The sequence below is a fragment of the Triplophysa rosa genome, linkage group LG20 (assembly GCF_024868665.1).
Source record: "Triplophysa rosa linkage group LG20, Trosa_1v2, whole genome shotgun sequence".
Lineage (NCBI taxonomy): Eukaryota > Metazoa > Chordata > Actinopteri > Cypriniformes > Nemacheilidae > Triplophysa > Triplophysa rosa.
In genome coordinates this window covers 6,840,497-6,860,636 of record NC_079909.1, presented here as the reverse complement: position 1 = coordinate 6,860,636, position 20,140 = coordinate 6,840,497, and the positions used below count along the sequence as shown (strand labels likewise).

The 20,140-nt window shown below is 38.7% G+C and overlaps 1 protein-coding gene across 1 annotated transcript in view; it reads right to left on the bottom strand.

Annotated features, from left to right (window-relative positions):
- Positions 1-2,305: 2,305 nt before the first annotated feature.
- The window catches only part of acap3b (ArfGAP with coiled-coil, ankyrin repeat and PH domains 3b), a 67,832-nt gene continuing 49,997 nt past the window's right edge, over positions 2,306-20,140 (bottom strand). The window contains exons 10-24 of the mRNA XM_057361423.1: positions 18,693-18,704; positions 12,289-12,401; positions 12,134-12,185; positions 11,760-11,860; positions 9,652-9,763; positions 9,333-9,541; positions 7,618-7,687; positions 5,708-5,802; positions 5,398-5,612; positions 5,199-5,294; positions 4,863-4,955; positions 4,535-4,755; positions 4,179-4,288; positions 3,893-4,003; positions 2,306-3,816 (exon numbers count right to left, since the gene is read on the bottom strand). Of these exons, the coding sequence (XP_057217406.1) occupies positions 3,669-3,816; positions 3,893-4,003; positions 4,179-4,288; positions 4,535-4,755; positions 4,863-4,955; positions 5,199-5,294; positions 5,398-5,612; positions 5,708-5,802; positions 7,618-7,687; positions 9,333-9,541; positions 9,652-9,763; positions 11,760-11,860; positions 12,134-12,185; positions 12,289-12,401; positions 18,693-18,704 (1,758 nt within the window). The 3' untranslated portion in view covers positions 2,306-3,668. The remainder of the gene's footprint in view (positions 3,817-3,892; positions 4,004-4,178; positions 4,289-4,534; positions 4,756-4,862; positions 4,956-5,198; positions 5,295-5,397; positions 5,613-5,707; positions 5,803-7,617; positions 7,688-9,332; positions 9,542-9,651; positions 9,764-11,759; positions 11,861-12,133; positions 12,186-12,288; positions 12,402-18,692; positions 18,705-20,140) is intronic.

Sequence of the window (20,140 nt, the reverse complement as noted above, 5' to 3'; positions counted from 1 at the left end):
TTTCAAAAACAATTTACAAATTGTAAAAAAAACCTTAAAACAATTAACTGCTTTGTTCGAAGGGATTTCTTATAGATCTTGTAGATGGATATATTACAGATAAACAATATTTAAAATACAAGTTTTATTGCACAGTTAAAATCTTATAAGACAAGAGTCAATTCTGAATCCTGGAAAGAATCCCGAATAAATTCATGATTATGTGAGTCCTTGAAATATTCATATTAAAGAAAATTCAAATGTTAAAATGCCATAAAACTATTAAGAAATACACCCAGAGTCGGACTAAATCTGATACAAAACAACTTATGGCACTAAAATAGATCTCTATTCCACATATCTGCTTTAAATGTGATCATATATTATTCTTTATTCTTCCGAAGACGTTCTTCAGCACCGCTCTTCGTGTCCTGTTAGGGCAGCAGTCGGTCTCACAAATGTATGGTTCACGAGGGTCCAAACACTTATTGTTTTGGAGGTGTGTGAAGCCATGTGCGAAAAGTCCCAAAAGATGCCAGGGCACGTGGTGACGTCTAAAAAAGGAAACAAGTTCATTCAAGACTCCCCAACATGATTACCATACTAAATGTATCGAGTTACTGGAGGACATCCTCGGCCTCTGCCATGAATTGATGTCCTTGCTGCTGGCTGGACATTTTGTTTTATGTTCAGTTTTTGCATACATCTTAGGAATAAAGTAAAAAAACTCTACATGCCAGTGGACAGCAGCAGGGAACAATAGGTGTCAAAAACCGCTTCCACCCAAATGACAAAAAATGAATAAACTGGTAAGACAAAAAGTATTTGGACACTTTCTGTTTTTGTTTAGTTTTGTTTCATTCTATGGGTTCCATTCCCAGGAAACAAATGTCTTGAATACACTGTAAGTTGCTTTGGATAAAAGTCTTCACTAAATGCATAAATCTAAAATATAATGTCCAAACACTTTTCGGCGTCCCAAATGTTTGCTTTTATTAATGTCGTATTGTGTCTTTTAAAGGCAAAACCTGAGAAAGAAGTTGCTGTTCAAAGACCAAGAATTGAAGATAACCTACCTTCTCAAGACACACTATAGCAGTCCATGAATCCCTGATTTATTATAAGCACAACACCCTTAAAAATGAGGTAAAAGACCCATAAAGTACCACCAAGTGATGGGAACCACAGCCCCAAAATAAACAGTGTTCATATAACTCACACGTAAATTCTTGCGCTTTACCCTCGATGGAGTTGCAGGTATACTGGGTTCTAAAAGATGAATGATACCAAGTCAGATAATATAATCATCACGATGGAAATCATGACAATGACAGAACTGAAACCATATCCTCCCTAGAAACATCCATTTAAACAGGGATTTTTTTAGGGAAATTGCATTATGGGTGTCTCTCAAAAGACAAATCAAAGATCCACCCCTGTAGCTCTCTGTCTGCAAAAGCCTTCGTAATTTCTTAACCAAACACAGCTGTTCAGAAGAACTTACGGACTGATGCAGAAAGAGAGAGAGATGTGAGATAGAAAAGCAGAAGTATGAGCTCAAGACTTTGCTTGTTTTATTGTTTGCCAGTGTTTCAAAAGACAAAAGTTTCTTTTTAAAGATTTCTGTCATACAAACAGTAACAAACAAATGTACAAACAATACAGGAATGTCTCTGAACACAGAACATCATCTGACAGTGCGAAAACAGATTTTACCGAATGTTGCAAGAGAAGGCGGTGAACAAGTAAAAGGTTCAAATGAATAAACACCGGCTGAACAAAAGAGAGAGAGAAGCTGAAAAACAGTTCAAAGCATATTCACAGCACAGCGGTTAAAGGTGAAGTGTGTCATTTATTTTCAAGGCTAATATTTCATCTAAAAGGAAAGCATTAGTACGTACTGATTCCCCCGAAGTGTAAACACTGTTGAGTAAGACTCTCTGTTGAGTCAACTAACTTCCGAAAAAGCAAATGTTTTCATAATCGATCAATACTTTTGCTTTTTTTTGGTTGCCACCCGATGCAAAGAAATGATACACTTCACCTTTAAAGATCCACTTTTAGTTTATAACACAAAGCACAATGACTGAACTGGGCTGCGTTTCCCAAAAGCATCGTAGCCTTAAGTTGATCGTAGCTTCATTGGTGACAATGGTTCTAAGATCAACTTAAGGCAACGATGCTTTTGGGAAACGCAGCCCTGGTCCCTCAGAGTATTTCATAATATTGTCAACACCCATGTTAGCATGATCAATCCTCTAGTCTATACCTTTCTTTTTTCAATAATAAATCTCACTGAAATAAATGTATTTAAAGCTACAATCTATAAGTTTTTCCTCTCTATCGCCATCTCTGTTTGAAACGTAAAATTACAGCGTACTTTATATACTTATCTTTCTGCATGATGAAGTTAAAAGATGTAAAACTGGCATTTTCTGCTAAATCATACCTGACAGCTTAACTAACAAATCATCATTATTATTAAAAAAATAATAAAATAATAAAAAAAACTTGAAAGATTCAGTACAATTTTCAGTCTCCAGCTTTTTTCCTTTAAGGTTATTTTTTCACTGAACTGATTTCTATCTATAAATGCCTGTAAGATGACTTTTGTAACTGTATCAACACATAGATCTGTTTTCATGTTGACACTGTACTGACCATCAAGCATCGGTCACATGAAACCCACTTCTGACCCAAGAATGTCTTCATTCAAAACTGGCATCATTTAAAATAAATGTGGGCAAAAAATACAAAGCAGATGCCATCTGCTGTCATGCATTTTCACATAATAAATGGCTAAAATAAGTAACCATGCTAGCTAATGCAGACAGGCACTTAGCCCTGATATGCGAGCTAGTAAAAGCATGCACGTACTGTCGGACATTAGAGACCCATCTAGACAAGCATTTTTCAATAAAAATCACATTACAGTCATGTGGGAGCTTTGCAATACGTGTACAAATATATGAAACAGACAATTGCTATTGTTTCTATAAATACTTAGAATAGATGACATCTCTCTTAACTTTAAAGGGGTTTCAAACACCCGTTTCATAAGCGTATGGGGGGTCTGATGAGTGGAGCGAGTCGAGTTCAGTGTTTTTTAAATGCGAAAGACAAGCAAAAGTCTAGTTAACTCAAATGCCTTCTGTACGTTATTAAAAGAGAATAATGTAGGCAAAAACAGATTTGCCGTATTCCAGTTTCCATTGCACTAATCCGCAGGACGGAACATAAATAAAAAGTACAACAACATTAACATTACGCCGAGTAACAAACAAAACGAAAAACTCAGTTCATTAAAAAGAACAAATACTGTAGGTAGGAAAAGTGCACAGTCATATTTTGCGCATGATGACTCAATAACACTAGGAAATCTTATTGTGAATTATTCAAAATTCATAAACGAACTCTATCTCAGTCCTATGAGATGAGGCCGTTTCGTTAAACCCATTAAATACATCGCAATTAATGTCACGGTTGCACATACATTTAAAACGTCTCTTTTCACTGTCGCGTACCGTAAATATCCATTATTTTCTTATCTACAGACATACGAACACGACGTGTAAACTAACTGCTCATGATGGGGGACGGTGAAGATATCAGTTCCTTGCTAAAGCTATTTTTGTTAATCACTACACACTTAGTTTTTCCCACAGTCTTTGACCGCTCGAGAGCGCCCCCTAGCATTCGTCAATGGTGAGGCAGATAAACTCCTGAATACACTTTTTGTACTGCTGCTCTGTGGGACTGCTGCTGGGGTATTGACCTGGCTGTCCGAAGGGTCCGTCTGATTCCCTCATCTCCTCGTTCATCCTCGCTAATCGTAACCTGAACGACACAGAGAGAGAGTGAGTTCCATGTGCATTTAAACCTTGAGGCAAATGAAGTACAGTATTTAACATACAATGTGACTATATCTGCGTTGGCTGCCTGCACGGCGATACTGAGAGGGTCCTGCCCGTCTTCATCTACCTCCATCTGAGAGGCTCCTCGCTTCAGGAACAAACACACCTGTCTGTGGACGGGTACAAGGTTCAACGGCGGACATTTAATTTGTCATTCAACTCCATTTGAGTTAGTTCTTTTGTGTTGTAAAATGTCATATATGTAACCAGTTCATATAAATTGTTTTGACAAAGTTTCACATAGTCTGTGTATACGGTGTGCCACAGCATTTAATCAATTCTTACCCTGTGTGACCCAGGCATGTGGCGTGGTGCAGAGGTCCACGTCCTCGTATGTCCCTTTGATTGACATCTGCTCCGTTCTGCAACAGGAACTCACAGGCTATTAAAGAACCCTATGAAAGACAGAGAAAGATTTAAAGAGACAGCACCCAATAATTTGAGGCATACTGAGACTCATTTTTTTCAGTGAATGGGGACTGAGGCTGTCGGTAACAACAGGTCTAATATCTCCTTTTGTGATCCATAGAGTAGAGAAAATCATACAGCTTTTTAAAAACATTCCATTATTATAAGAAATAATTCATGTTAGCGCAAACTATCCCTTTAATGTTACACACGGCATTTAACACAAGTCTCACCCCTGTGACTGCCTGTATTAATGCGCTCTTGCTTTCTTCCTCTTCATTGACGGAGTTAACGTCTGCGCTGTGTGCGAGAGCCTCAGCCATGACCGGCAGATTTCTGGCCCGTGAGGCCTTATGGAGCAACGTGTTGGGCTCAAGCTCCCGCCCATTCTCTGTATCAGACGCTTCCTGCTCGATGTCCACCTCCCCGCTGGACTCATCAGAGTCCTCGCATTCTACACAAATACAATATATAAATGCAAATGCTAAGGAGGGTGATGTGAAATTATGTTTGCCGCACCATGTGCGACTGCACACTAAGCGGGTCACTTGGGTGACTCACCCTCCTCAGTGACGCTGTCCACCACCGAGCCGAACACCAGGATGTCTGTGCTACCGTCAGTACTGCCGCCCAACCCGCTGTCACTGCTGAGACCTGCGGGGCCAATGAGTGCCAAGCCAGGAACACGTTACTCATACCACGGCCAATCAAACGCTCTGCCAATGCTTTTAAGTTTGCAAATGCCGTTAACACCCGTTGGCACTAAATTTTTATTTAAAAATGTGGGCAACCGAATCACATTTTATGTGTTCAAGATCTGATCTCCTGACAGGTGTTAACATCAGGGCAAGAGTATACCTGGACAATCCAATATAACATTGAGACAGGAAGACTTACTGCGAGGTCCAGAGCCTGTGTCAAAATAAGAAAAGAGTGAATCCAGCTCATCAGGACAAAACAACGATTCCCTCCGAAACTTTGCAGCTGCGGCAGCTGAGGACAATGACAAAAAGAAAGAGATCGTGTTCAATACATGTAGTGTCAAAGATCAAACATGTCAAAGATCAAACATGTTCAGAAATGACCAGTCATGTACCAGCAGAAAGATTTCCCGGAGACAGAACAGTGGCATCGTGTCTGTATTTCCGGCGGGTTTTAGGGGCTCTGATGGAGCTGTTGTGTCTCCTGCACTTTTTCACGTGCCAGTGATGTGATTTTCGGCTTCCCTCCACCAGCGCCTCTGAGCCGCACATCTTCTTCAGATACTTCCTCTCTACGTACTTTGCTTTGATCCACGTTTCTTTCTCTTGCCTTCATGCAACGGAAGCAGAAAAGGGAGCGTCTAATTAATGCAAGATTCACATTTATGAAAACATAATGTCGATGTAATGTACGTGTAAGCTGACCTTGAGCTGTTTGGACTGGGTTTCTTTAGTCCTTGTTCTTCACATGAGCCTTCATAAATCTGGTTGATTACAGCGTTGCCAAGTTCACACATTAGCTAAAGGAAACAATCATAAAGCATTTTGCATCAGTGAGAATACGAACATGACGACCATAACCACAAAAATAGTCATTGAAATTACACTGGGCTCTCATGGCCGGGTCACATTTGACCCCAAAAAACTTTTTTTATATATATATATACACTTTTCAAAAAATAAGGGAACACCTAAATCACACTGTTTAGATCTCAATGAACGAAATATCCAGGTTAAAACTCTTATATACTTATATACTTTGCATAATGTTCTGAAAACAAAATAATGTGACAATGGTCAATGAAAGCCAAAATCCTAAACTCATTCAGGGCAGGAATTACAGTAATCACTGTTGAGATAATACTGGCTGATTCAACTTGATTGAATTTCATCACAGTAACTCATCATGTTAGTCAGTATTGTGCATGGCCCTACGTGCCCGTATAAACTACCAGCAATGTCTGGGCATACTCCTGATGAGACGGCACATGGTGTCCTGGGGGATCTCCACCCATATCTGGATCATAAGTGAGCTCCTGGACAGTCTATGGTGCTACTTGACGGCTTCGGATACATGAGATCCCAGAGGTTCTCAACTGAATTTAGGTCTGGGGAACGCGAGGGCCAGTCAATGGCATCAATGCCTTCATCATCCAGAAACTGCCTACAGACTCTGGCCACATGAGGTCGGGCATTATCATGCACCAGCATTAAGATCTGACAATAGATCTGAGGATTTCATCCCAATACTTCATAACGCGTGGAGGTCTGTAAGACCCTCTGAGGATGGTTCTCCCCAGACCACCCTTGCTGTTGCCTCTCCTGTGTACCTGTTGTCACTTTTATTTGCACCAAAACAAGTGAAAATGGTTCACAATCGCGTCCTTACCGGGTTGATTGACATTCCTGAAGGTTAACTGACTTGTGTTATGCTGTGATGATGATCAGGTGTTCCCTTAATGTTTTTGAGCACTGTATATATATTAAGAATTATGCTTCTTATTAAAGGGTTGTTAAGATGTTTGCATTGTGACATTATTAATTAACGTTTTACTGTAATTGTCATTATTATCAAAAGTGATTTTCAGTAACCATGCATTGTCATTCTTTATTGTCAGTATTTTTTAAATCAGTTAATGTAAATTCTATGCAACAAATATCCCCGTAATTACACTAAATGTTTTTAATTGCCTTAATTTTTACCTTATTTTATTTTAATTTAGCTTTTATTTTTAGATTTTTATTTGTTATGTTTATTTTAGTTCAAGTTTGAGCAATTTTGGTATGTGCTTTTGTCACTTTATAATTAATTTGTATAGTTTTTTGTTGCTATATAAGATTGATTAATTTTTATTTTTTGTTTATTACTGTTACAAATTATTTATTACTTGTAAACTAACGGTACTGTTTAGCATGTTGACAAAATGTTTATATGCTCTCCTACTTGTAAGTCGCTTTGGATAAAAGCGTCTGCCAAATGAATAAATGTAAATGTACTTGAATTTTAGTGCTATAAGCAACATTTACATTTTTAGTTTAATTTAGTTTAGGTTTTCCAATAATTTTTAGGTTAGTATTTGATTTGATTTCAATGAACAGAAACGTTTTCACATTTTTAGTTTAAGTAAACTAAAATAACATTGATTATGTTTGCTCTTTTATGTGTAACTCTTTTATGCATTATGGTCTTGAATATTTAAGGACATCATGTGTTTCACTGTCAAAAAAAAAATGCCACCATGTAACTTTATGTACATCTTTCTATTGCTTTGGGAGTGAAAATGACCAGGGCATATTCATGGTTTAGTGAGATGAACCCACATGGAAAGTCTCACCTTCATAAGCTCTGGCTCCCAGGTGTCGAGTGTTAAAGATCGAACTTTAGAACAGTGCACTCCTAAACTCCTGCACACAAACAATACACATCATAACATTAACACAGGACTTCATTTACTCTGCTCTCTTGAAGAAACCTGTTACAGTGACATCTGCACATCCATCTGCAGACTGTTGTGTCTGAGTGAATCAAGGCTAATGCGTCTTTCCGTCTCCAGTCACGGGTGTACGTCTTTGTGAAGGTGGGAGAGGTTTAATCTGATTAAGAGGCCGGCGCCTGTAATCTACAGAGGAAGTGATGGGGGACAAGAGGTGCTTCATCATGATGAGGGATTGACGCAGTATGTGTATATATTAAGCGTCATATGCTGAAGGATGAGGGCTTGCTGGCCTCATGTAAATCCATTCTGCTGTTTGGGCTAAATCTGTCATTGCTAATGCATTCAGGATAAACATCTTGACGCAGGTGGCTTTACGGCTTGTCTATCTATAGTCAAATCTATATGGAAGCAGGTGGTTCCCAAAACATTTGAAGGGTCTTTAAGACTACTGTATGATGTTTGAGGTGTGTGAACATGAGAAATAACTGAATAGCATGCTTTGTAATGATGACTTACACTAAACTATACTTATGAAATATACACACCACCGTCAAAAGTTTAGGGTCAGAGAATGTTTCGCTTGAGCTGACAAACTTTTTGATCTGCAGGTGCATGCTCAAATGTCTTGTTGGCCTTATTGTAACTGCAAACTTATTCATTTCTTTTATAACAAAACTAGAACTGTGTTTAAAAGATAAGTTTTAAAACGAATTAATTTGAATGAATAATGAAAAAGCCAATAAAAGCCCAGAATAGATGGAAATTCATTTATCTTTGGGTGAGACATCAAGAAACTCTAAAATGGCAAGAAAACATTTCTGCTAAACATATAAAACCGTGTTGATGTATTGGAGCTTTTTTTGTCACAACATAAATCCCACAGTTCCATGTGTTATTCCATGGTTATTGGTTACGAGGAGTTAATATATTAAAATGTGGAAAATATTGTATGATTGAGTGAGTGACCCTAAACTTGTGAACAGTAGTATATGACCATAACCTTGTAACATAAAACTGCATTTTATGAAATGTAAACAGAATATTTAGGGAAAAAAATCATTTAAATTCATTGTGAACATTAACATTTCATGTGTATTATGAATCATTCACAGTAAAATTAAAGTCCCCGTGAACCGGAAGTTGCAGTTGTTTTTACTTCCGTATTTTGATGCATTTCAAGTGAAATGGAATTTTGAATGAGGAAAATAGTGGGTGTGGCTTTCGCATTTCTCTGCGATTTGATTGGATGTATAAAACAGCCATTGCATTTTAAAATGGAACTGGCAGCAAACTGACAGTTGAAGGGGAGGAGTTAACGGATGCTCCGCCCAAGCCGTCTAACATACGTCATTTAAGATGAATAGTCATTACAGGAAGGAAGTGCATTTTTTTATTTTAACTGAAGATTATGACGGCACACAGATTTTAAAAAGAGAATGACCTACATTGATAAACTATTTACAATAAACGCTTCAGTATTTCTTGAAAAAATAGGCATTGCCATTTTTTATTTCACTGGGACTTTAAGTCAAGTGAATAGGGTAAACAGGTATTTCATGTTTTTCAATAAATTTAAATGCAAATATATACTACAAACAAAAACAACCTCTCACCTGTGAATGCCAGAGCACTCAATACAGAGCAGAATGCCCAGGTTGATGCTGGCCCAGCGTGGGTCGGCCTGGCCGCAGTCACAACAGACTTCATTTCCTGGCAAAGACTGTACCCGCTGTAGAATACTGTCTCCTCTGACAACACGCTCCCGTGGCTCGCTGGCAGAATCTATACTGCTCGTGGAGGGAGATGCCGTCCTGTCCAAACGCTGAATGTGAATGATGATAAAATGTTATACTTTAACATGACACATTTCAAATGATGTAACATAACATATTACATTATATGTAGCTCCTAAGTGTAGTTGGCTGGACTAACCTCTATGTAACAATTTTCAGAAATCTCTCTGTAGGCAGAAGCGATGCTGGCCTGAACCGCCTGGATCCACGCTTGCCGGAGTTTCTCTGATTCGGCCTGCAGCATACAACTCCTGATGGGGGGGTACATAGATACAGCTGTAAGATACTGTATGTATACCAGAGGTGTAAAGAGTACCTGAATACCATACTTAAGTAAAAGTACAGATACCTTGCAGCGAAAATTACTCCATTACAAGTTACAAGTCACCAATTCCAAAACGACTTGAGTAAAAGTCTTAAGAGTATCTGATTTGAACAGTACTTGAGTATTTTACTCGTACTGAATGTAGGCTCAAAGCAGCACTAGTCCTCAACACTTAAGAGACACATCAGTGAAAAACAAGAAACAGTCGATTCGTGAGGAGAGCAATCGCATTTATTTTCTTAAATCATAATAAGACTGAACACCTCAAAATGCAACAAATCATGGCCGACACCATAACCTACTGTACGTCTATTATAAACACCCAAGTCTCATTTAAGCTCAAGTGCTCATAAGTAAACCAAACTCCTTCAAAAAGGTCTCTTCAATATAACAGATAAATAAAATAATGTTAAGTAGAATTAAAAAGTCAAAGCCTTTTTGCACTGGACATGCTGGTTTGGGCCTCATGGCCAGCTGCAGTCATGTCCTCATTTCACATACACTGTTAGCCCTTACCTGCCATTTCTACAGTAATACATTGGCAACACTGTTGCCAGCTAGTTACTGTAGGTGTTTTACAGTAAACTACTGCAATGGCTGTTTGAAGATACATTATTAAAGAATCTATTAACGCACTTAAGTCACACAGTCTTAGATGAACAAGTGTAAATAACAGATGAACACAATAAATCTGTCAAGATTTCACCAGAGGAGAATTAAACACAAACATCAATAACATCTTCACATATTACAGACACCACTTTCACTTTATTTCTGTCATCTGTGTAAGATCTTATTGAGATTTAACTCTAGTTCATAGTGGTTCAATTATGTTTTAAGTCACCATTATGGCGATCAGTGTTTGCTTTGGTTGGACTCTTTGACTTTCTTGTAGCTTTAAAATGTACACTTATACAATAACACTGAAAGGGACTTTACAGGAACCGCAACTTTATGTTTGCTTAGTAACTGAAGATACATCTGAAAGAATTCAATCATTAAATAATAATAATATAGCATTTAAGATTTATTAAGATATGTTTGGTAAAGTGATTACATGTTATAATGGAAAGATCTCTGTCAGAAAATCTTTCTTTGCAATTGAGACACAGTTAGACACTTGACATACAAACCTCATCAATGGTGACAAACAATCATGAATGAGTTTTGTACTATGTACCCAGCATGCATTGCAGCATGAAGCTGTTCAGTTGATTGTCACCATTGTTGAGATTCATATGTGAATTGTTCATTTCTCTGTGTCCGACTCATTCTATAGGTTAATATTTTGTCTATATAGTGTGAGAGCACTTTTGAAAATTGAAATACTATACATTCTTTTTACTGGTTTACATCACTTCATGGCAATAGTCCCACCATATGGTCAAATTTTGAGCAAACATGTTTAGAGCACATTTAGGAAGAGTTAGTTTTAAAAACAAGAGCTTTTGTAGATGTGTGACCTACAGTAACTAGCTGGCAACAGTGTTGCCAATATATTACTGTAGAAATAGCGGGTAAGGGCTAACCGTGTGTAAACCGCCAGCGATTGACTTCTACCTGATACTGCACTCATATTCATATAAAGAAGACATGTTGACAAGTTTTTGTAAGTTATGGCAAAATCCGCAAGATTGTAGTACCTTCATTGCCCTGTGAATGGCAATATTAATTATAAGATAGGTGCCATGCAAAATGTAATGTGTAACTGCATTAGTCATTACAAATGTAGTGGAGTAAAGAGTACATATACTTGTTCAAAAATGTAGTCAAGTAGAGAGTAAAAGTTGCTAATATCTTTAATACTCAGTACAACTACAAAGTAGCCAAAAAGATACTTAAGTAAAGTAACTAATTACATTTACTCCAATACTTTACACCACTGATGTATACACATGCTGTGCATATGACACAATACTCACTTCGTAGGAGACACGACTTCGAAACAGAACCTTCTCTCAATGTCCTCACATGGTTTCACAGAGCAAAGCCTGAGGTCTTCTACAACAACAGTCAAGACATCCTACGATACATAATGGCGGGTTGTCAGGTCACAAAAATAACAATGCATGTCGTAAAAAATGATGTGCTTCCATACATTTTATACATTGCTTTAAATGTTTAAAATGAAATGTTTACTCAAAGTTGCTTTGCTGTTGTTGGCTGTGTAACGTGAAGTGTACACATTGCTAATCATAACTCGACCAACTGGATTTGACCAAGCAAATATAATGATGATTTATTAGACATTCTAAGATAATCAAGATATAAAACAGAATGGATGCTTAGCACCTACTTTTAGTTTCTTCTGGTAGACAAGTTGACTGTTCTGTATTGAAAACCATCGCCTGGAAGAAGAGAATCATACTCGATATCAGATCAACGTACATGAACTCTACACAAATCCATACACAATGACTATCTAACACGATCACATATTTGGAATCTCACCTGTTCCATGTTTTGAAAGCATTGCTCGCCCTCTTAAACAGGTATCCCTCCATCACCACACCATTAGGAGCATCCACATTGAATTCCACTTTTGAGTCATCGTAAGCAAAATCCTGTAAAACAGAGCATCGGTGAGTGTAGATTCTGTAACAGAGATACTCTTCTTCTCTTTTACAGACAGAACCCCATTGTTCAGTAAAGTCTTAACAGAGACAGACAAAAGACTATTTAATCCGTATCAGTCAAAACATAATCCCCGCATCCACAGCAGCCATATCTAATCCCTGTCATGTCAATCAATAATGACCCGCAGCCTCAGAAAGTTTCAGCAAAACCAAGCGTTGTTCCCCGACATGAGCACTGATCGATCACTGATCTATTCCTACACACGTCTAACAGCTGACAAACACACAGGCTTGCACAAAACAACTCAAAATAAAAGCCATTCATATTTCACAAGATTATTTAATGCCCAGAAAAACCACAAAAAATCTAAAGAAAGCCATTACTATAATGGGTTGTGTACTACTACAGAATTCAATGAGAAATTCTCTGGCATCCGTGTCCTTCAAGGTCTTGATATGATGCATTTGAAATCCTTATGAACTATACACATTAAATCATGCGTCACAAAAAAGAAACATAAACCATAATTTATCTATAAAACAATGCACTGTACTGTATAAAATATGCATTTTTATACATATTAAAGTAATACATATACGTATTACAATAACTAAATGTGTTGCTCAGTCTATTTGCATGTGGAGAATGCCTAGTTTATACTTTGCAATAAGTGCACGTGCGGTTTAGTTCACGTCAAAACAAGGTTTCAAAGCTCTCCAAGTAAACAAAACATACAACAAAACAAACAAAAAATGCATGTGACAAATAATAGCGTATAATACTTGAAGACATTTAATTCGTTCCAACTCACCAGAGCACACTTCAACCTCCCGAATATCTTCATCTTCACAAAATGTTTATCCACACGCATTAATAATAACTTTTAACTAAACACTTTTCCTTAAAAGCTAACTGTTGTTGCTCAACACAGTAAAGTCATCTCACATCAAAGTCACCGGCACGCGCTTCATTGATCTCGAGCTCGGTCCTCGAGTGAGACGCGAATGACAACACAAGCTCGCGCATCGCACTTCTAACGCTCAATATTCCCATAATTAGCATACAGCTGTCGATTTATGTGGCCAGCTCTTCGCTTTACCCCCTGACCTCAGCCAGGGATACGACCGCAAACATTATTTCACTTCCACGTTCAAAAAGCACCGCGTCATCTGTGGATTTACGAGCGCGTGCTCCCCGTCCATCTGTCTGAAAGTGCTCGAGTATGGCAAGCCAATGGTGTCACAATTACGCCATAGATTAAACACGTTTATATCCGAACACCGTTTTTGACGGCGTTTGAAACAGTATTTGCTATGGAAAGCCGTTTGGGTCATATTTCGCCGTCAACCAGATGCCTGGTGTTCAGAAGACACCTGGTTTTACGGCGTTTAAGACTTACAGACGCCGCAAAGTACGGCGTTTTGTAGCGCACGCGCTGTAAATTATGGCATTTTCGCCGTAGAAACGACGTTAATAACGGCGTTTTAATTCAATGCGACACGCCGTTCATTTCGCCGTTTGGACTTCCATAGTACGCCATAAACGACGCCGTAAAAAGCGGCGTTTTCTATAAAATTAAAATCAGCCCCGCCTTTTCTACACAGTCCAGCCCCTCCAATGAACAGAATGACCTGTGTAGTAGAATGTCGATCTGAATAACGTTTCCTGTTTTTAACTTTATTGCGAATAATGTTTCATATGTGCACAAACGGCATATTTTTAGAGTGTGTACGTTCACGACTCTGTGTACGTTCATGTTTGTAAAATGCATTGAATTCTTTAACGAAGGTGTCAGCCTCGGCACCGCAGTGGACCGCGTGCGCGGCAGCAGCACAGTTTCGCTTTTAACGACAGGAGTTCGACTACGCTGTCCGACCATATTCTTCGTTCCTTTTGAATTGTTTTACTGGGTCATGTTTTTAAATGTCGGAACACTACCCTGTTGCTGACAACTGATTAAATGACAAGAAACGCTTATTAACAAGCCAACCGGTGTAAGGCCTTAATGCATGTAACAGCTGCGGGCTATGTCTGCTTACTGTACAGTGGCTGTTGTGAGTATGTTTTTATTGATTAAAAATGATTTCCCATACGAACGCGTTTGTTTTTCTATTTATATAGTAATAATGCAACAATAGCTTTTTTTGTCAGCATTTCCCTTATTGTATCTGTATGTGAACAGTCTCCATCATTTTTAGATTTTTGATCGTCAAAAGCTTATAGTGTATTATACTGAATGCATGTACAGTCTATATGTAAATAGAAAAACAAACGCGTTCGTATGGGAAATCATTTTTAATCAATAAAAACATACTCACAAGAGCCACTGCACAGTAAGCAGACTTAGCCCGCAGCTGTTACATGCATTAAGGCCTTACACCGGTTGGCTTGTTAATAAGCATTTTTTGTCATTTAATCAGTTGTCAGCAACAGGGTAGTGTTCCGACATTTAAAAACATGACCCAATAAACCCACTCAAAAGGAACGAAGAATATGGTCGGACCGCAGAGTCGAACTCCTGTCATTAAAAGCGATAGAGTGCTGCTGCCGCGCACGCGGTCTACTGCGCTACAAAGGCTGACACCTTCGTGAGAGAAGTCAAAGCATTCTACAAACATGAACGTACACAGAGTCATGAATGTACACGGAAGCGCTGTCGTTTACGGCGTACTATTGGAAGTCCAAACGGCGAAATGAACGACGTTTCGCATTGCACTTAAAACGCCATTATTAATGCTGTTTCTGCGGCGAAAACGCCATAATTTATGCAGCATGCGCTACAAAACGCCGTACTTTGCGGCGTCTGTAAGTCTTAAACGCCGTAAAACCAGGTGTCTTCTGAACACTAGGCGTCTGGTTGATGGCGAAATATGACACAAACGGCTTTCCATAATTTGTGCCGCAAAAACAAACAAAAAAAACCGCGCGAAAAGCCGTCCACAGCCGTTTTTATGGCGTTTGGAGTCGCAAATACTGTTTAAAATGGCGTCAAAAACGGCGTTCGGATATAAACGTGTTTAATCTATGGCGTAATTGTGACACCATCGGCTTGCCATACGCGAGAGCAATGCTGTTTAATCAAGCGCGTGTTATTGCCCCTCTCAAACACTCAAACTCTTCCTCCCTTTCTTCTCAGATAACCTTACTCTTACAAGCGCATCTCAAGCCACATCAAATATGCAATGGAAAGCGATAGCAGACACAACAGATAATCAATAATCATAGATATAAACATCGTAATAAATATATAATAAATTTCACCGCAAGGCGTCTGGTTCAGAAGCACTTCCAGTTTTAGTTTATTAAGGTGCGTCCCAAATCGCACATTTGTGCACTATTCTACGCCATTTTGTAGTATAAATAGTATGAGTAGTGCGTTCACATTTAAAACACTCAAAAAAGAAGTGCACTTTAAGTACCCGGATGATGCACTTTTTCAACCGAAAATATGAAGTTTGGAACTGTGGACACTTCACGCACTCAACGGTCGCAGTTTCGCTTGTGTAGCGGAAGGGAGGCGGGGCTATCAGACGCTGCTCGAGCAAAACTCTCCTGCAGAGTGATAACGCTTCAATCTGATGGTGACTAAAGTAATGCTGGACAAAACAGATGAAAACTACATGAATGGTACAATGTTCAAGTTGATTTTTATTCACACGCATTGTGCTGTGCGATTGACGTCATTTGCGCTCGTCTGGGAAACCGATATACTTCCGGTTAGTATAAAACCGTTTAGTATTCCATTTGGGACGATACTACCCTTCTAAAATTCATACACTACATGGTTGAGTGCATAGTTTAAGTGCATAGTATGTCATTTGGGACACAGCTTTAGTCTTTTTAATTAGATGGTTTCATCTGACGCACGTCTGGCCCGAAGTTAACTTCCGGTCTGTGTTTAGTTATCAATCTGGCAAGTGGCTAGTATAAAAATTTATTTTATATTTAATTTAAATTACGTTTGGGCCACATACGTTTGGGTCTTAAGTCTTAAAACATTGATTCAGTCCTAAAATATTCTGTATTTTGTTCTAACATTCGTATGTTAAAAAAACTGAAACAGGAAGTGCTTCTGGACCCTCTTCACCTTCTGCAAAATAGTTTATATACAGTATTATAATATTGTTTATGTATATTAACTGTCAAAAGAAACTCCCTGTTGCATTTATAAACTATTATAAAAAACCACACACACACAAAGACTGCTCACGTTCACACATAGCTTATAACATCAATACAATCCGTTTCACAGTCTTTTATTCAACCCCGTTTTGTGTTCCGCGTTGGCACAGCGCACGTTCACACACCTACTGCAGCTGAACTCACAACATGACATAACTCTGTTCTACACTGAGAAAGAGAAATCCCAAGGGTGCCACAACTGAGTTAGACATGCATAAAGGACCTGTGTGAGAGCAGTGAGTTAGCATGTGTTAGAGGAGTGACAGATGCAACACGAGGAGGTAGTAAAACAGCAAGGTGGTGGGACGGCCGAGAGACCGTAACTCTGTCACTGAAGGTATGGAAAGCTGAGGAAGGGAGGGAGAGAGGGCAAGACACTGTTCAGAAATCTGCAAATCATTTGAATAAATCAACAGGATGCTTCCTCCCACTGCAGGACGCAGGACTGCAGCTGGCTGCATGAATACATGCGCTAACTGCATACAAAACACAACATTTAATGAGTTTTGTGCTAAAACGTAGACCTGTTCGTGATACATTATGTGCATAACTAATATGATATAATATTCTAAGTTTATTTTGTGAACAAAATAAATTAGTGTTTGCCATAGTGTCACGGTCATAGATATACATGCATAGAAGTCTCACTGGCAGCTGTTTCTAAGTCATTCGCAACAGAAATGTTGACTGTTCCAAGATGGTTATACTGATACGTGAAACCTATTATCCGATGTACTATAAACATTGATGAACATTTCGATTTATGGACAGTTGTAAAAAAAACCACTTGTTCTTGCTATGGTTCAATCTGTCTAATATCATGCGTCAGCCAATCAAAAAGAATCAACAACCTCAGCCCAATGAACACGAGGCACACGTACACACAGCGGAGAGGCAGGACAGGACTGTGCGGTCATAGAGTCATGTCCACTCCACACTTTCAAGGTGGGAGGAGTTTCAGACTTTGGAGACCCTCTGTGGTGAACTGTGCTCCTCTCAGATGATGTGTTTGGACATGATAAAGGTGTTAAACCCCATTCGGGGTCAGAAGGTCACTGGGACAACCTGCTGCCTTGTGGAAGCATGCTGGACATAACATATCATTTACTTGATTTTTCTTTTGGGTTCCCAGTCCAATGATGGTCCAGTCATTTGTATCAACCTCTTCTAAAAGTCAGCATCACAGAACCAGACGGGTCAATCCGTTTGTAAGTCATGATCTAAATAAGTGTTATCTGTGAACACATGCGTAAACGTGTGTGTGTGATGCATTTGAGCCTTGGGCCACTCTTGAATTAAGCTACGTCTGCCAGGGACAGTTGGTGGCACTAATTTGTCCATGTTTTCTGGCTCCCCTTAACATCGGTTCCTGCCATCTGCTATGTTTAGATGTGTTGGCCAAGGAGGAGGTGGGCAAAATGCCCACACAGAGACTTCCAGACCCTGAGAACTTTATCACAGACCAACCTGAAGCCACCATAACTTTACAAAGATCATTTATCGTTTATCAAAAATGTTTCGTATTCCAGCTATAAGTACGTCTTCAACATCGTGTGCCTCTGACAGTCTGCACTTTCTCCTCTTTTGCAGTCTTACAACTCTAGAAATATATTTTGTTTATATGAGATGTTTCCTATTATTATTGCACAAAGTCCATGCGGATTTAGAAACTATAACAACAGACACCAAACAGATAAAACTGGAAAAAATCTGAATGGATAAACACGGTTAAAGTCCTATGACATTTCAAAGCTCAAACACAACTGTGCACGTGATTTTGTGATGCGCCTCTACACACACGCACGCATTGACTAAACGTGCACGGCATGTGACAGTCACTAAGCAATTCTTTATAGATCACAAATCAATCCATACCTAAGGCTACATGAACCTCATAACACACAAGCGATTGACATCTGAACCGTACAGAGAAAAACACAACCTGCATATCCGAGTTCATAACAGTTCATAACACACAGACAATATAAACAATAGTCATGGACAAACAAATAGCAAAATAACCACTGGTACTTCTCATTTCACAATCATTGACAAACCCGGAGCAAAATGTGACACAGAAGAGAGAATAAACTCACCTGCATCAAAGTCTGGACGTGATCGGCAAACATGGAGAGAAAAGAAAAGAGAAAATGAATAAAAACAGACTCTGTCTGCATGTACAGTTATTGTTATGTTGTTAGTTGTACATCAAGCATTTGAATACGACCAGACTTAAAAATGTATAAATGCATTGGAATACATAACTATACAACAAACCAAGTGTTTTACAAAAAACGAGTCTTTAAATAATAAAACAAGATATATATAACACAAAGTCTTCTGTTTTTTAGACTTTTATTGTGTTTAATGTGATCAACTATACTGTGGTCACTCTGCTGTGTACCTTTTTGGGCATAAATCTTTATACAGTCAATAAAAAATGACTGATGAAAACATTGGTGTTGAGAACAGGTACAGCCTTATTTGTTTTGATATTTTGTTAAATAATACAAAAACATTTTTAAAGGGGGCTTAAAGGGATACTTCACCCAAAAATGAAAATTATGTCATCATTTACTCACCTTCGAGTTGTTCCAAATCTGTATAAATGTCTTTGTTCTCATGAACAGAGATACAACTGACGATGTGACGCATTGATGGGAACCATACAAAGGGCATTATCAGCAGCACCTCACCAAAAGGCATCTTTCACCCAGGATAATGGATGTGAAGAAAGTGGGACACACAACTCATGAGATGTCTCTCTGATAATAGCAAGGAAAGGCAAGTATGCTATGTATTTCTATAATCATTTATCCCCCAAACACAGAGGATGCCTATCCGACGAACCCAGCAAAACCTCAGACCTCCTTTCCGAAGGCAAGTAAATGATGACACAATTTTCATTTTTGGGCAAAGTATCCCTTTAACCCGCATCCATTCACGTGCATTGGTTTGGTGTCAATACAATAGAAGTGAATGGGTACCGACGCTATTCGATTACTAACTTTCTTCTAAATATCTTCTTTGTGTTCTTTGGAAGAAAGTCATACAGGTTTGAAATGACACGGGGGTGCGTAAATGACAGATCTTTTTCATTTTTGAGTGAACTATCCGTGCACGCATTCATAAATGACTGGACTTGAATTCTGAAATAAACATTTATTACATCAATAATGATGCACATTAGTTATGATCATTAGCTGTATGACAGCACAGATGAGAACTTGGCTCTATCATGACAACTAAAGTTATGATTGATGATCTCTTCATCCCTGTGTAGATCTATTCTAGTAATGATGGCAGTTTTCAAACTAGATAGTTTTTTTTGTCCAGAAATGTGTTGACCTCCTCTTATCAGTACCTCTGGAATGTCTGAACAAAGACAAACAGAAACAATGATTCAGGGTCACATGGCAAAGTCAGAGTGTTTCTGGCTCTGATCTATTGGCAACAATGCCCCGCTGGCTAGCAATGTGCTAGCAGATGGGTGTCAGTGTGTGCGTGTGTCTTGAGGGCCAAGATCCCGAGAGATGTGTGCTTA